Below are 17923 nucleotides of genomic sequence, written 5' to 3'. Positions count from 1 at the left end.
GTGTCAGTTGTGGAATCAGCACTGCATGCATTGTTGGAACTCCTGGGTGAATGGCTACGTAGGTAGAGGCGATGCTGTGTATAATGTGAAATGGGGAAGTCTGAAGAATCAGGACTCCTGGTTGTAGAAAGAGTCCCATGATGTAGTGACTAGACCTTTGGAGAATGGGGATGATAAAAATGAAATGAATGAATGAATAGAATCTACACATATGACTAAGCATTCATAAGGGAAAGTGTTGCTCATAAGCAATCTGTCTTTCAAGTATAGTGATCAGCATCTTTTCTTAGGCACAGAATCTCCATCTCTAAACTTACACCTGGAGGACAGCATTCTACAGCACCTTTTGCTTCTGTATGTGGATCTGCTTGTACACAGCTGGCTTTTGTGTGTACGTAAGTAGCTGCACATTGTCTCTGTAGTAAACATTCCCAGCTCATCTCTCAGCCCAAGCACATACTCAAGGCCACAATATTGGTTTCAAGTAGCAATTACCTCTCAGGTTTGTCTGTAGCATGCAGAAAATAATGACCTACCTGAAAGGGTTGTTTGTGGAGAATTTTATGGATGCTAAGAAAGTTCTGTATAAATATGACACATTATCATTAATTAACTTATATTATGTAAAAGTTTTTTTTTTAAAAAAAAGGACTGAGGTGAGCAGAAAGCAGATACATCTTAGACCAAACATAAACTTAATTGATTTAGGCATTATTTTTACAATGGTTGTGGCTCCTTGTCTGAGCAATTTATAGCCAACCATAAGTGTTTGCCTCACTATATTGTTTGAGAGGACTGATGGCTACCATATCAGTGTTATATAGCTCCAGCTTGGCCAGCACTTCCTTTATAAAAATGCTTTTTGAAGAATTTCTCACTCAGAAATATAGATTTTGCCTTGGAACAAGAAACTCCCATGTACTGCCTCATTCCCACAAGTAGTAAAAATAAATCAGCAGACAGGACAGTGTTTTATCCATTGGCCAATGGCATATGTCACATGGTTGTTTAAAGGGCTGTTATTTCACTGTGATCATCCACCGAGGTCCAGATTAAAAACACGATGGGCCAGGAACAGAGGACAATGCAAGAATTGTGCCTGCTCTGTGCTGCCCCATGCCCACACACCCCTGGTACATTAGGCACCAATGAAGTGTTTCAAGACATCAAGCTTCTTTTCAGCAGCTTGGGCAAGCCAGGAAATAAATTGACTTTGGTGTTTGAGCAAGAGGCTGCAGTTGTACAAAGTCAGATCCTTATCTGACATAAATGGAGCTTTCTCCTCTGACTTTGAGGGCGAAATTGATCAACCAAAGTCATGGGTTGAATGGCAATAGAGTCCTCTCCACGTAACCCACACAAAAGTTTTCATGGATACACATTTGCAGACAAAAAACCCTTCAAGATATTCCCTCCCACAGTTTCAGACAATCTAAACCCTGGCAGAGTCGCCATCTGTTGTTTCCCTCCTCTGGGAATTCCCCATCTCTGCACTGATTCTAAACCTCTCTGCCTGCTCTCCTGATGACTAAACTTCCTCATTGGTTATCCTATCCCTTCATCTAGCATATACCGTATTTTTCACCCTATAGGACGCACTTTTTCCCCTCCAAAAATGAAGGGGAAATGTGTGTGCGTCCTATGGGGCGAATGCAGGCTTTCACTGAAGCCTGGAGAGCGAGAGGGGTCGGTGCGCACTGACCCCTCTCGCTCTCCAGGCTTCAGAAGAGCCGCAGCGCCGGCCCCGCAAGCTCCGGGGACAGCGGGGAGGCGCAGTGCATCTTCCCACTGTCCCCGGACCTGGTCTGCAGGCGGGCGGTGGGGAGAAGAGCGCTTCTCCCCGCTGCCTGCCCCGCAAGCTCCGGGGACAGCGGGGAGGCGCAGCGCATCTTCCCACTGTCCCCGGACCTGGTCTGCAGGCGGGCGGTGGAGAGAAGAGCGCTTCTCCCCGCTGCCTGCCCCGCAAGCTCCGGGGACAGCGGGAGGCGCAGCGCGTCTTCCCACTGTCCCCGGATCTGGTCTGCAGGCGGGCGGTGGGGAGAAGAGTGCTTCTCCCCGCTGCCTGCCCCGCAAGCTCCGAGGACAGCGGGGAGGCGCAGCGCGTTTTCCCGTTGTCCCCGGACCTGGTCTGCAGGCGGGCAGTGGGGAGAAGAGCGCTTCTCCCCGCTGCCTGCCCTGCAAGCTCCGGGGACAGCGGGGAGGCGCAGCGCGTTTTCCCACTGTCCCCAGACCTGGTCTGCAGGCGGGCAGTGGGGAGAAGAGCGCTTCTCCCCGCTGCCTGCCCTGCAAGCTCCGGGGACAGCGGGGAGGCGCAGCGCGTTTTCCCACTGTCCCCAGACCTGGTCTGCAGGCGGGCGGTGGGGAGAAGAGCGCTTCTCCCCGCTGCCTGCCCCGCAAGCGCCTGGGGGGGAATTTTTTTTCTTTATTTCCCCCCCAAAAAACTTGGTGCCTTCTATGGGCCGGTGCGTCCTATGGGGCGAAAAATACGGTAAAATCTTACAGCCACTTTAACTGCCATAGTCTGGTGAAGTGCTGATAATTTTGGCTCAAATTTCCTTGCTGCCACCCACCCACAGCACACATTATCTATGGTTCTCTTGGCTCCCTGGAAGGAGATAATGACTCTCAACAAGCCTGAAGTGTGTAGCGTAGGTCTGCCTTTAATCTATTTCCAAATTCATGAATGCTTTGGTAAACTAGAAAATATTAGGGTGATGAAGGCCAAAATAGCTTTTGTCTCTGTACAGCTTTGGGTATGATCCAACCCCCATTGAAGAAACAGCACCCATGTACAAATGATTCCTGTACAGCTCAAGAAAGGGCTGTCCTGTTCCAAGGCAATAAAAGAAGCACCCGTGCCTAGTGATACCATGTGCTCATCTATCCACATCCAGGGCTCTGTCCCTGTATGACAATAAGGAGGGCTAGGCAGGGTGGGAGGGATAAGGAAGGTGACACAGACCTTCCATGCTCTATAATGGTTCAGAGGGCCATGAATGTCTGAGCTTGTGTGCACATGTCAGGGGGCATAGGAGGAGGAAACACCAGTGTACGGGGTTGGGGGCAGAACTCTGCTAAGCCCCTTCAGAAGTCTTTCCATGAAGGCACTGTGTATGAAGGAGTGTGTCATATCCATGCAGTGCAAGCCCCACTGTGTCCAATGGGGTGCATACGATTGCAGTTTTAGTAATTTGAAGACAGTGAATGCCAAGGAAGTTGTGCTGTGGGGATGGTGATGGATAGGTGAAACAGAGCACCAGAATAACAGCCATCTCATGCAGTTCCACCAAGGCCTGCACTGAGAAGGTTAAACAAGGTCACTTCCTTGGTACCCATTTCAAAAGCAATCAATCATGTCACTCCAAAGCATTGTTATGGTAACTACTAAAATGTGAAGAAGAAAAAGTCATGCACGATTTCTGTCACAGCCAACCTGCTTCTAGTGCTATTTAAAATGGTTCGAAATGCAGTCGGCATCCTAGACCAATGACCCTTGAATTGTAAACCATTTTGTTTCATTAGCTATACAGGGCTGCTCTTTCCAGCATTTTGTACATCTGCCAATTGCAATCTTTAAAGTAAAGAAAGATTATATTGTATTTAATTCATTAGGAGCTTTTCTTGTGCCTGTCACATGGAATAAAAACATTTTCAGGGCTGCCTTTGTTAAAATGACTCACATGTCTTGATGTGCCAAAATGGCAAAGCATCTTTCAGGGGATGTGCTCTTCATTTTGTGCTGGGTGAAATCCATATTAATGTTAACTTTGACCTATATAATGGCAGACCTTCAAGAAACAGTGCTATTTCACATTTCAAGTGTTTTTTGTTTTTAACTGAACCAAGGCAGTGTGTAAAATGAATTATTCTGATGGAACAAACATTGCGGTCTCTGTTACCCAAAACCAGGAGCGGCCAGCGAGCATGGGGAGTATTTGTAACTCTGACTTCCGGGTACCAGTATCACAGCAGTGGGACACAGAGCGAACGGTGTGAGGGCAGGGCGGTGGTGAGGGCAGAGAGGTGTGGCTGAACTACTGGAATCTGACCACTTCGCTTCTGCCACTGCTGCCCTAACCACCAGGGTCCGATCTACTATGAAACTAATGAGGCTTAGGGGGCCCCAATTCCAGGGAGTCCACATTCCTTTTTTTTTTTTAATGGATTTAGTAGACACATTTTGAGTCACACATCTCAAATTGATTTTTTTGTTTTGTTTTATGTGTTTCAACAATCCCAATGTTTTAAAGTCTGTAGTACAGATGTTGTAAAGGTTGCTATAAACAACCCCACTGAAGAAGGTAACTGTGGTTACCCAGATGTCATTGCTGGTTGCAAAAAGCATGGCCCCCAAAATGTAGGCCCACCACTGCTAACCACACACTGCCCTGTAAACAGCATCAGCATCAGTGGTACCAGGAGGCCAGGTTCACAGCACCACCCCTCACAGCTGGCCACCCCTGCCCAAAACCCAGTAGCTGAAAGACTTTGAAACAACCCAAAGCAATACTGACCTTCCTGTAGCTCCAGTGCTGGTTTCCCTTCATACCATGGCAGTCATAAAGTGTGACGGGGCTGCTGTGCGAAACGGCATCAAAGCAGAATTTTCTGGTGTGAAGAGGTTCTCCTGGGCGGATGTCTTCTCTCCAACCAAAGGTGAAGAGCTAAGGGGCGAGGTGGGGGGAAGCATTCAAGTGACACTGTGTTCTAACTTGGCATTGGACTGGGAGATCGGATAGTAGGATAGTAGGAAACTTCTGGCTTGGCTTTACTTGTGCATAACTAGACAGTAGACTCCAACCAACCATTAAACCAAAGGTATTTGGCTTCAGTGTAATAATTAATAACAGCCCAGAGCAACCCTAAGGAGTAATGGCTAGGTTTTTGGCAAGGAATCGCAATAATTAAAAGGAAAAGAAACCCTCAGCATGAAAAGGTACACAATGAACATCAAGAAAACGCTTATCCCACTGAAGGGGAAATTAGAAACAACCACCGTTCTATAGAACTAATCAAAAGACTGTCAAGATAATGGGAGATGAAGCTGCGAAATGAGCCCTAAGGGCAGTGAAAGAGCCTGGAGATGAAGCCTCACAGGAAGAATTGAGGCCTAGTTCTCACTGAGGTAGTAAATCTGTATGAATTTGGCTATACTTGTTCAGGAGTGCTTGTATAATTTATTAGTCTTCCATGCAACCAATATCCTCCATGTAGGAAACTAGATAGCAGGGCTCTAGCCTAGCCTTGGACAGGAGATTTTAAAATTTCATTTTCGTTTTATTTGATACAGGGAAGCATTAAGCTGCAAGAGAATGTATTTGCTGTGATGCAGCCCAGACAGAGATTTGCCACCTCAGCAAGGACTAGGCCTCAGCTTGTTCAAGGGCGATGGATCAGTGGTAGAGCAATCAGGGCCGGCCTGTCCATGAGGCAAGGTGAAGCAGTCGCCTCAGACAGCAGAACTGGCCTCCTTTGCCACTGCTCCTTGTTGTTTTGTTGTCGAATCTTGGCTGCCTCCTCCACACACATGGGCCCATGGCCACCGCCTCCATGACTGCCCACCAAGAAGGTGTTCGGGCATGGAGGAGGAGATAGCGTATATGTATGCAGAGGAAGCAGTTGCAGTGGAAAAGGGGACAACATTTTCTGTTTTGCCTGAAGCAGCAAAACATCCTGGGCCAGCCCTGGAGTGCAATGCTTTACATTCATAAAGTTCTAGATTCAATCGCTGGCCTCTTCAGGTAGGGCTGTCCTGTGCGAGTCCTGCTGGAAACCCTAGAGAACCACTGCCAGTCAGTGTGGGCAATAAGGAGCAAGATGGACTGGTGGTCTGACTCTTCATAAGGCAGCTTCCTATGTTGCTAGCAGTACAAACTATGGTTTATCTGAATGGTATCGATACACAGGAACTAGGCCAATGCATCATTCTGGAACTTGACATAAAATGTTTCAGCACCAGTGGCTAAGATTAGTATGGAAATTCCCTGTAGCAGGTGCTACGAATGATTGGCTGGTGCTAAGAATGATATTATGACTGCAGTGGTGGCGGCGGCAGGCAGCCACCAGGAAGAAGCCGTTTCGAATTTGCAATCTCTGCTTTTCAGTTGATGACTCGCAGTCAGTGGTGGTGGTGATGATGATAATCACCATCACTTCCACGATATATTTTTAAGGTTCGCCTGGCGTTTGATCTATGGTGGATGCTGCCGCAGAAGTTAAGCCCCTACACAGAATCATAGAATATCTGAACTCGCCTTTCTTCAAGATAAATTAAACGTGAGTGTTCTTTTTAAAAATGCTGACATGCATTATTTACACTTCACTATTTATAATTTAAAGCTGAACTGCGCTTTGGAAAAGTGCAAAACTCCAAAACCGACATTGTATAAACTCAGCCATCCCTGATGGTGTGCTAGAGCTGGTGCGTAAAACTAACTAATGCGCCTTAAGAGCTAATTAGTCCACCTTAAATAGTCTGGTGATTGCTTGCTGCCCTCCCCATACCTTCTCCTTCCACTAGAGAGATAAGCTTCCACATTTAACCTGCAGTTCCTTTTATTCTGAAGGTGCTGCACATTGCTGAGTTCCATTCAACCTTCTCATCTAAATTGTGCTGGGATCCTTCAAGGCTACGTATTGTCAGTTTAATTTCTCTCTTTTGTCACTTCCCTCTCCGAACCACAGCTGTAAAGCTCATTTAGAATACCCTCTTCTGTAGCTACTGACTCCATTACAACTCGTTAGAGCCTTTCAGGTGGCTGGTTGAATGATCACAGGGGTTTACAAGCAAGGAAGAACATTTGAAGCCTGGTCTCCCAGGTCCTAATCCAACACTCTAAATCATCACACTACACTGCCTGTCTGTACATTTCAGTTGCTGCTGCGAAGACACACTGAGTCTTTTTCTTCTGAAAAAGAATGCTTCTACAAAACCTAATAAACTGAACTGAATGAAACAATATCACTGATGTGGCCAAAACAAAATGATCTCATCCTATCCCCAATGGCTGGCAAAGGGCTGATCTGTATGGACAGGATCTGCCCGGATAACATGCTTGTTATTATGCTGCGCCACACTGTGAAAGCCAGGCTTAATTTTATCTTGAGCCGATCCTCACTTTGTGAATACTGTGACTATTTTCTCATTTCTTCTGCTGGCATCTGAAAAGTCAGATAATGAACCTGCTGAGGTTGTTTATCATGTCTGCAGCAGAGAGAGCAGCAGTATATGAACCTGAAGACAGCAGGACAGCTTTTTCTTGTTCCCGTTTACTTCTTGCACAAATGTCTCCAGCACTGAAGATAAAATAAAGCTACATTTAGCTGGCAGCATTGGGGATGGCAGATAGCCTAAGGATGTGACACTTACAGTGCAGAGGTAGAACAAAGACAAATCCCTCAGAAAGGCTGTTGCTGTTGCCAAATGGCTATAGAAGGGGATGAATACCCAGAATGCACTGTGAGGGGCGGCTGGGGTGAATTATTTCCCAGGATGCAACATAGATCCTATGGACTGCACTTGTCCCAGTTATAATCAGGCGCTTTTAAAAAAACATAAGAACAGTAAGTTTTCTACTTCTAGGTGCAGGTTCCAGTGGTCCCTTAACTTAAAACAAGGGTTGTTTGGGGACAAGGCTCACAACTGGCTTCTTGATGGAAGACCCCAGTTATAAGGCTGTGTATTTTTCCTCAGTTGGCTGTGACCAGCTTGGGCCCTTCCAACTCTACAGAGCTGTAAAAATCTATCCTTCCAGATCCACTTTATGGGGAATCTATGGCTCTCCAGATATAGTTGAACTGCAACTCCCTGGCCATTAGCCATGCCTGTTATAGGGCTGAGGGGAGCTGGAATCTGCCCAGGGTGGCTGCGGCAACCCAGTCAGATGGGCAGCATATTGATATCATCATCATCATCATCATCATCATCATCATCATCCAACACCATCTGGAGGGTCACAGGTTACTCAGGGATTCTTGTGTGGTATTTCCTTACAGATACCTCCTGGTTTTTTTTTTTTAAAGGGGCTTAGGACTAACTCTGCTGATACAATAAGGGTTGTTTTGCACATTACAAAGCGACCAGGATCTCTCTGATCAGCATTGCCTCCCCGGTGTGTGAAACTTTCAGTACATTGATCGGCAAATACGTACAGGCTGTCAGCACATGCTACAGTTATATGAGGACATGTAGGTGTTCACCCATGAAATATTCAATGGATGAAATTGGTCGGCATCCGTCTGTCTCAGGAGACAATTGAAGAGTGCCCCTTTGAGTGTAAAGTCAAACCATTGAAGAGTCACAGCACCTGCTGTGGCTGTAGAGACCGATACAGGAGATACATGTTTTGTTGCAGCTGGGGCAGATGAAGGTGTCCGGTTGTGCTGATGAAGGTGCACCATGGTTTTTCTTCTCTCTGTTCTCCTCCTCCCAGCAGTCATTCCTCTTCTGGCCATTGCTGTGGATACACCACCTGACTGACTGTCTCCAGGTGCTGCAGTCGTCTTCAAGGGATTCCCATGGCAAGGTTGATGTTGCCAGCCTTCATGTCACATTTGCAGACATCTTTGTAATGTAGAGTTGGTCTGCCAGTGGGCCTGGTGCCTGAAGCCAGCTCCCCTTAAAGCACATCTCTGGGGATCCTTCCATCTTCCATTCTCTGTATGTGGCCAAGCCAGCATAGAAGTTGCTGAGACAGGAGTGCAAACGTTTGGGAATGCGGCCTTGAGAGAGCACATCTTCGTTTGAGACTCTGTCCTGCCCTATGATGCCCCAAATCTTCCTGATGCAGAGCACGTGGAAGGTGTCGAGGTGTCGTTTCTGGCACATGTAAGTTGCCTATGACTCACTTCCACAAAACAGCATGCTCAACACGCAAGCCTGGTAGACCTTCATCTAAAGTTGATCAACTTCAGACCTGATAAAAATCTTCTAGAACCAAGCGCCCGAGAACCTTCAACTCAGAGAACATGCCATACACATTCTGAGCCACCTTTCCCAGTTTGATAACCTCCAGTTTTTTGGGACTACAACACCCATCATACTCAGTCAGCAAGGTCATGGCCATGCTGGCTGTGGCTGATGGACACTGTAGTCCAAAAACATCTAGAGGGCACCAGGCTGGCTTGGATAATTCAGTTTTTCCTAAATTCTGCCGGACACTTGGCCAGGCTCCAGGACACGTTGCATCTGAGGGTACAGTCTGTCATGGGCAGAAATCCACAATGGTCCGATGAGCTGATGACCAGGTTCTAGATCCATGCAGCTCTAGGTTTGAGATGGGAGCCTAAAACTCCTATTCCTGCATTGTGTGGGCTGCTTTTGAAAGCTTACTTCAGTCTGTCTGGAATTCTGCTGCAGCACTTATAATTGTGACATTAGTTTTCAAACTTTTTTTTGGGGGGGGTGTCTACCAGTTGTTTCTGGATATGATTGGCTAGTTCTAACTTTTAAAATCCTATAGGGCTTGGGAAGGGCCATAACTCAGTGGCAGAGCACACATTTTGCATGCATTTAGCATGCAAAAAATCCCAGGTTCAATGCCAGGAATCTCCTAGCAGGGCTGGGAAAAGACTTTCGTAAGATGCACTGGAGAGCCACTGCTAATCACAGTTGAAAATACTGAGCTAGATGGACTCAGTATAAGCCATTTCCCAGTCTGCTTGAATATGGATAAGCTCTCTATCGAAAATCTTCAACAATTAAAAACAAAAACAAAACGACCATCAACTTTTCCATCTTCAGCATGGAACTCTGCTTGTCCAGCAGTGCCCTCTGCTGATATGTTCTAGGAACTACATGCATCAAATAAAAATTGCAGGTGGCTTTACAGCTCTATTAGGGGGGGAAAATCCAACTAAAATGTCACAAACTGGTGAGCAATCTTTTGAGTTCTTCAAAACGCTTCTTTAAGCTAGATGTAAAACAAAAGCGAAGCAATAAACAGGGAGGGCATGTGTGGACAGAAAAAGGCCCAGCCTGCAGTTTGGAGGCTTTTTCATCTTGCCCTGAAACAACATTATCTCTTCTTGCTAATCCTCCCTTTTAAAAACAAAACAAAACATGAACATCTAGCTTGAAGAAATTTCTGGAAGACTTGAAATCTTGTTCATTACTTTGTGACATTTTAGTTGGTTCTACAAAGACAGTCACCTTAATATTACACAAAGACCAGAATCAAAAATTTTCAGCAATTGATTACTGTTGCTACATAAAGGAACAAAATACCAATGCAACACAAAACAAACTGATAGCAGCAACCCATAATAACCTCCACGAGGGAAGTCTCCCAGGTGAGCAGCTGCTCTATTGAACAGCTGCTTCCTAGCCTTTTCTGCTACTGATGGGAGTTCTGCCACAACCGATGAAATGCCAGGGATTTTTATCTGCTAAAAGCTAAAAACTAGGGCTGTGCAGTGGCTGAATTAGACTGATTCGGATTGAGGCAGCCCTGGGTTGCACTGGGTTCACCTGGAGCGATCTGGGGTTGCCAAAAGGGGGGCAGACACAGGAATGCCAGCATACCTCCCTAAGAAAACTAAGGCAGAGCACAAGCTAGGCATGCTACAATCCTAACCCTGCTTACCTGCGAGCCATAGCAGTTTTCCTGATGAGGTGGAATGGCAGCAGTAGCCTCCTAGCAGGGGTGATGCTGCAGCTTATGGGGAAGTGGGGATAGTGGTGAGGTCAGGGCTGTGTGACCATACTGCCAGGGCTAATCTGGTTCTCCTACCCACATAGCCCTGACCTCACCACCACTTGGTCTCTCCTGGTAAGCAGTAGTGATGCCCATACAGGAAAGCTATTTCAGGTGAGCTGCTCCTGCTTACAGCATGTCTTTCGGATGAGCAATACAATACCTTGCAATGTAACAATTATCAAAATAATTGGCCAGTTGGAAACAGTTGTTATATAGAAGCAAAAGAAAAGAAAAGAACAAAACACAGTGAACAGAACACAGGAAGCTGCCTTATAAGGTATCCTTCTATTGGTTTATGTAGCTTAGTATTCTCTGCATTGATTGGCAGAGGCTCCACCCTCCCAGGGTTTCAGACAGGGTCTTCCAGGCCTCCCTGAAGATGCCAGGGTCTGAACCTGGAGTGTGTTGCATTTCTAGCTTGCGCTCTGCCACTGATTCACAACCCTTCCCCAGGTGTTTCTCATGAGCCAAAAGCTCTTGAAAAAACACACCCCATGGCTTTTGTTTGATTGAATCTACTGCACCATCAAACCCAGTATGGAGGAGGAAGAATGAGGGGGGGGAGACTGATGCTAGAGGTTCCCCAAGAGACAGCTTTGGTCCCTGAATTCTTACAACTGTCACTTGGAACAAGGCTTAAAAGTCCCAAGACACCCTTAAAAGTATGGATTCCAGGCCAAGCATGCTCTAATCTCTAAGGGTTATTGACCAGTTCCCTAATAATAATAATAATAATAATAATAATAATAATAATAATAATAATAAAAAAAAACTATTAAGCTACTGCTGTTTTGGGGCAGGGGTCGACAAGGCTTACCTTGCCTGGGCTGGTTCACTCCAGTGGAGACCCCCCCCCAATGGGTTGGATCACGCACGCACATGATGGGGCACGCCTGTGATTTCCGGCGTCTGCGCAGACGCGATTTCCGACACTGCGAAAGTGAGTTGCTGTGCTGCGCCGCACTGGTTTAGCGCAGCACACAGGGACTTGCTGAGTGGGTGCCTCGGTTCAGGGGCGGCTCGTGGGCTGGTAAAACGACCCCCGTGGGCCGCTTGTGGCCCATGGGCCTTCGGTTGCCGACCCCTGCTTTTGGGTATTTCAACCACCCACTGGCCAACAAAGACTGCAAATACCAAGTCAGTGCTGACAACAAAGGTATGTTGCTGCTTTTACAAATAACTGCAGCTTGCAGGTGGTACTATTTCATTTCAACAAAACATAAAGGGAAAGGATTTGTCAAATGTTCAAAGTCTGCTGTGCTCTACCTTCTGCTACAGTCCATCATTTTGCCTCAGATATTTATCCAGCAGACCACGCATTATGTCTCATACACTTGTATTGAATCTATTCACATTGGCAGCAACGGAAGAAGCATTTCTGTTTCAGGAGACCTCAGCTTATTCATAACAAATCACAACTCTTGTGCTCAGGACTCTGCGCAAGAGGGGGTACGTGTGCTTTTCTAGACAGAGGTGATTAATGTGTTAGGAAGGGGTGTGTCAGCCAGAGGGACTAGCCTGAGAAAGCCCTTTACAATCTTGGAATAGAGGAAAAACCATGTGATGGTCCAAATACCTGCTCATGTGACCAGGTCCGTTCAGAGCCATCCTTCACACAGATGTCCAGCCTCAGCTCCGTCCCTGTACCTCCATGCTTACTGTCCACACAGAGGTTTGCTGCCACGTTTCGAATCTGGAAAATGAAGCAACCACCATTATGAACCGAAATGCAGCTTGGAAACCTGAAAAGGAAGAGATTTTCTGTTCCAGCTGCCATTTGGCTGGCCTTGGGTCCTATGCATCTTAACCTTAAGTGGGAGGCAGGAGGGGAATGACATTTGCTGCTCTTTCTCAGGCACCAAATGTTTTAGGCTGGTCCTGCTGCTATATAGACTGGTCATTATGCATAAACACTGGCAGTTATGCAAATTCCAATAATAATAATAATAATAATAATAATAATAATAATAATAATAATAATTTATTTATACCCCGCCCATCTGGCTGAGTCTCCCCAGCCACTCTGGGCGGCTCCCAATCAAATGTTAAAAACAGCACAGCATTAAATATTAAAAACTTCCCTAAACAGGGCTGCCTCCAGATGTCTTTTAAAGATAGGATAACTGCTTATTTCCTTCACATCTGAAGGGAGGGTGTTCCATAGGGTGGGCGCCACTACCAAGAAGGCCCTCTGTCTGGTTCCCTGTAACCTCACTTCTCAACTGCCAGAAGGCCCTCGGCACTGGATCTCAGTGTCCGGGCTGAATTAATGAAGAAGAAGAAGAGTTTGGATTTGATATCCCGCCTTTTACTCCCTTTAAGGAGTCTCAAAGCGGCTAACATTCTCCTTTCCCTTCCTCCCCCACAACAAACACTCTGTGAGGTGAGTGGGGCTGAGAGACTTCAAAGAAGTGTGACTGGCCCAAGGTCACCCAGCAGCTGCATGTGGAGGAGCGGAGACGCGAACCCGGTTCCCCAGATTACGAGACTACCGCTCTTAACCACTACACCACACTGGCTCTCTGCATGAATTAACAGCAACATCAGAATTTAGTACCTTGCCTAGTCAATATCATCAACAGATTTCAGGGAATGTGAATGGATCAGAGGCTTTGTACCCATTATTGGCTTAAAACACAGTGAGGTTGCTTTTGTTTTGTTGTATTTCAATTTGAATGTGTACAGCGTTGTACGCGGCATTGCACTTCAATGTGCTTCCATTCAGCCTGCTGTCTGTCCACACCAGAGGGCAGAGAGAGGACAGGGATGTCTTTGCCAGATGCAAATTGCCTAGTTGGTTTCCATGCGCCTCTAGCCACCCCCAGCTCTTACTGGTGAAGCTTTTGTCCCCCAGCTCCACGCCCTTGTAAATCACCTTTGTGGGCCCTGCCATCTGCAGCCACTATTCTATACATCTTCTCAGATACAGTGGGATTTACTCCCAAGAACGGAAAAAGTGAACACAACTTCCCCCCAGCATTTCTAGCTCCTACTTTCACACACACACACACACACACACAAACACACAAACACTTTTTCTGACAAGTGATGCTTGGTACACTTTTGTGCAGAGGGGGAAAGGTGTTGTTCATGAGAGGTTTTAGGAGAAAGTGAGAGTAGGGGGAGGAAGCTTGTGCCTTTTGGGCTTTGAGTTGTTCAGACTATCTTTGTGCCGCTTGATCCTCTGCCCTTTCACCCTCCATGGCTTCTGCCTGGAGAGAGTTCAGAGCTTTGCTTCTCCCAGTGATGGCACTTTAAATAACCAAATAAGAGGAGGCAGATGCCTCCCTCTTGTTTGCAGAGACTCGGAAGGACCAAAATGAGCATGAGCCTCTCTCTCTCCTGCCTCTTGCAGGAAGGTATGGAGCAGTATCGGCCTGGGGTGGAGCCTGCCCTAAGGAGAACCCGACAGAGAGCAATGCTGGACTGCATTTGGGCCCCAGGCCTGAAGTTTCCCATCCCTGACATATGTAATACACTGGCCAACCAAAATAATCAACTGCTGTACTGATCTAGGAATAAGCAGTTCTAGAACCTTATCTACTTGAATGAGGAGCACATGGGAGCAGTAACACCTGGAAGATCAAAGTTCAGCTTACCCACCAGACTTTCCCAGTGGAGACCATTCCCATTGGGCGGAAGGCAAGGAGGCCAACAGTAGGTCAGAACCAAACAGCAGGCAGAGCTGGAGCTAAAAATAGCTGGTGCCAACTAATTCTGACTTCCTCCCCAGCAGCATAGCTAGGAAGGAGGCAGGGTGCACTGGGTGCTACTCACCCAGAGGGTGACATTCTCTCCTGGGAATGATGCAGTGGCTTGGGCACCTGCAGCCACCACACTGCCTTTTCAGGTGGCATGGGGCTCGCATTAGCTCACTGCCTCCCCCTTAGCTGGAGGGCGGCCAAGGGGCAAGCAGCGGGCAGACTCCACCTAGAGTGCCCTGCCAGGCTCACCTCGCCCCCATGGGTGGCTCGCCATGCCCCCTTGGTGTCCCAGGTGCCTGAGCGGCTAGCTACACCGCTGTTCCTCCCTGCTGAATTCTACAAAATCAACCCTGAGGCTAAGGAAGCGGCGGCTGATGGTCGGTGGAAACATTAACCAGTTGTAAGTAGGCTGAGGCTGGATTGAGCTTGGTGGGGCAATGCTCCACTGGCCCTAATGGACAAGCCTCCCCTGTGCTTTCCATTAGCAACCAGACATGTCTGGGACAAGTATAGTCAGAAGAACTCCTTTCTGACCCAATCACAGATCAGAGAAGTTCTTAAGCTGAAGCCCAGCCCTTATCCTTATTTCGGCATTAAATCCCCTGCAGATCTGGCTGGATGGAAGCTTACAGAGCAGTCAGCAGATACATAATGAAGATGTCTTTGGACCCAGGCTTGTCAGATGGCTCCAGATAAAAGACTTGAGAAAGGGCCTGAGGGCTGGTGGAAGAAGATTGTGGAGGTTTAGCAGCGAAAGAATACATCCTGCTTTTCAGCAGGCGAGGCTTTGGACTGAATCTTCCCAGGGCCTCAAGTGGCTGTGAATGAGTGATGGGAATGAGGCTTGTCAAAGCCTGCTTCCCTGTAGCAGACAACTGGATGGGGGAGGGAATCGGAGCTACAGTGGCTGGCTGAGCCTCAGGGCATCTTGCCTCCCTTTGGGCAAAAAGAAGCTTCTTCCTGCTTCGATGGTTTGAATTCGGTTGCTAGTCTCATTGCTCTTTCTCACCTGGTGCATCCATGGCTGACTCATCCCCTTCTATTCTGACTTATCCGGTGCTGCTGGATTTAAAAAACTTTGAAAATATACACTGGCCTTTGGGCTGCAATGGTCACTTGAACCAGCACTACAGTGGGACCTCGGGTTAAGTACTTAATTTGTTCCAGAGGTCCGTACTTAACCTGAAACTGTTCTTAACCTGAAGCACCACTTTAGCTAATGGGGCCTCCTGCTGCTGCCATGCCGCCATAGCACGATTTCTGTTCTCATCCTGAAGCAAAGTTCTTAACCTGAAGCACTATTTCTGTGTTAGCGGAGTATGTAACCTGAAGCGTATGTACCGAGGTACCGCTGTACTTCTTTTTTGGCAATCACTCGTTTCAACAATGAGTCCGTAAGTGACTGTGGAAGCCAGTTCTGGATCCACACGTCCTTCCACCGTGGGGACATTGGTTTCATGTGCGGATGCCTGATCATCGTTTCCCAAAGCAACTACTCTATTCCGAACTTAAAAATGGAAAGCGTAATGCTGGTGGTCAACAAAAAGGTTGCCATCAATTTGATTTGAATGAATTTTATAATGAAATGATTTTAGAATGTTGTATTATTTTATTGTTGCTAGCTGCCCTGAGCCTGGCTTCAGCTGGGGAGGGCAGGATATAAATGAAATTTTATTATTATTATTAAAGACTGTCTCTAGGCAAATCTAAAAAAAAATGTAGTATAAACAGTGAACCAGCACTACTTAGATCTCGATACCTGAGCTTCTGAAGTCACCACATAAGTTGCACCCTCTCAGCATCTATCATTTACTTAGGAGCAAATCTGCTTAGCACTGCTGGGTGCTTTGCTCCTATGTCATCCTAGAGAATGCCAGCAGCTGCTCTTTGGATTCCCCCCTGCTTTGCAGGAGGTGAATTATCTCTTGCAGCTACTAAAAGGAAGATGGAAGCTACCATAACCTCTGGGTATGATGGGGTGGATAACTTTATCCACCCCAAGGGCTTCATGCCATTGTGTGGAATCTTCCGGGGGCTGCACAACAGTGGTAGGTGTGACCAGAAGCAAAAAGTGGGTAGATGCCACTCTTACCAGGGTCAGTAGTGGTTGCTGGGACAGCACAGGTAAGGTGGCATTGCTCGCCTGCCTTCTGAACACCAAGTGTTGCTGTTGGGTTGGGAAGCCTCAGAGCCAGGGGCTCAATGCGGCCCGTACCCTAGCCTCTGTATCTGGCCCTGGGAATGCTCCCCAGGCCACCCAATTCATTGGCCCTGCATCACACTCTTGAGTCTTTTTGCGTGACTGGAAGATGCCCTTGAACTCAAGTAGTGCCTCTTGCTTGCTTAGCTGGAGCAGTGTGGCATGTGAGTGTGTGTAGAAAGTAGCCTACTGTCCAGAGATAACATTTGCATTTCTTGTTCCACTCACTTCTGCCTCAGACCCCACCTTCCACTGGCCTATGGCCCTTGAGAAATTGCCCAGAAGGGAAGGCAGCCCTCTGGCTGAAAAAAACAACCTTCCTCATCCCTGCTATAATATGTAAATATTGCACAATATTATTGTGAACTGTTGGGTGCTTAATTAGCCCTATAACTTGCAAACTAACCGTATCTGAGGCTCGGAAGTATATTGTGGTCCAGTGGCAAGAGCAGCTGGAGACAGGTTGGTTCTGCAATTGCACGCCTGAACTTCATTGGGTTTTGCCACTATCTCAACGGAAACCTCCTAAGACCCAGGTAAGGAATGGCAGTTTGACAGTATTCCAGGCCAAGGCAAAGTTGAAGTTGCCCAAGTTGCGACAGCAGCTTCCAAGGATATGTGCAGGAAATGCAAACTCTTTGGCACCACCTTGGGGACTACTTTTGCAAGACATATGGCTGGCGAGAGATGAAGGATTGCCGCTCTGTAATGCTGAGTGGAAAACCGTGTAAGCATGTCCTGTTGTCAGCCAGCATTAAGGAGATGGGAGCACATTCACTTAAGATGCTGCATGTCCATGAAAAGAGAGAGCCAAGTAAAAAATAAATAAATACAAGTATAGACTCTCTCGTTGTTCATTTTTGTCAATGTGGATCAGCACAGAGTACCAGCTGCACAGAACAAGAATGCAGGAATCACAGATTTGCAGAGGGTGGATGGATGGAAGCTGATCCAGCACATGAATAAAGGAAAGAAGAAGAAGAAGAAGAGTTTGGATTTGATATCCCGCCTTTCACTCCCTTTAAGGAGTCTCAAAGCGGCTAACATTCTCCTTTCCCTTCCTCCCCCACAACAAACACTCTGTGAGGTGAGTGGGGCTGAGAGACTTCAGAGAAGTGTGACTGGCCCAAGGTCACCCAGCAGCTGCATGTGGAGGAGCAGAGACGTGAACCCGGTTCCCCAGATTACGAGACTGCTCCATATCCAAATATTCTTAATAGCAGGAGTGGGGGACCTGTGACTGCAGATCTTGTTGGACTCCTATCTCCATCAACATCTGCTGGGCCTCCATGTCCCCCCTCCATGCCTAATGGAAACATCCC

The 17923-nt window shown here is 47.1% G+C and overlaps 1 protein-coding gene and 1 long non-coding RNA gene across 7 annotated transcripts in view; one reads left to right on the top strand and one right to left on the bottom strand.

The window, feature by feature from the left end:
- GALNTL6 (polypeptide N-acetylgalactosaminyltransferase like 6) overlaps nucleotides 1-17923 on the bottom strand; it is a 432117-nt gene that overhangs the window by 7485 nt on the left and 406709 nt on the right. For all 4 annotated transcript variants that reach the window (XM_083457344.1, XM_083457342.1, XM_083457343.1 and 1 more), the window contains exons 11-12: nucleotides 12274-12390; nucleotides 4515-4664 (exon numbers count right to left, since the gene is read on the bottom strand). In XM_083457344.1, coding sequence (XP_083313470.1) covers nucleotides 4515-4664; nucleotides 12274-12390 — 267 coding nt within the window. The remainder of the gene's footprint in view (nucleotides 1-4514; nucleotides 4665-12273; nucleotides 12391-17923) is intronic.
- The window catches only part of LOC310685416, a 59038-nt gene that overhangs the window by 6550 nt on the left and 34565 nt on the right, over nucleotides 1-17923 (top strand). The gene's annotated exons all lie outside the window — the stretch shown is intronic.

The sequence above is a fragment of the Podarcis tiliguerta genome (genome assembly GCF_965153285.1).
Source record: "Podarcis tiliguerta genome assembly, chromosome: 9".
Classification (NCBI taxonomy): Eukaryota; Metazoa; Chordata; class Lepidosauria; order Squamata; family Lacertidae; genus Podarcis; species Podarcis tiliguerta.
The sequence above is the reverse complement of the archived record's forward strand: the minus strand, read 5'-3'. Positions and strand labels throughout refer to the sequence as shown.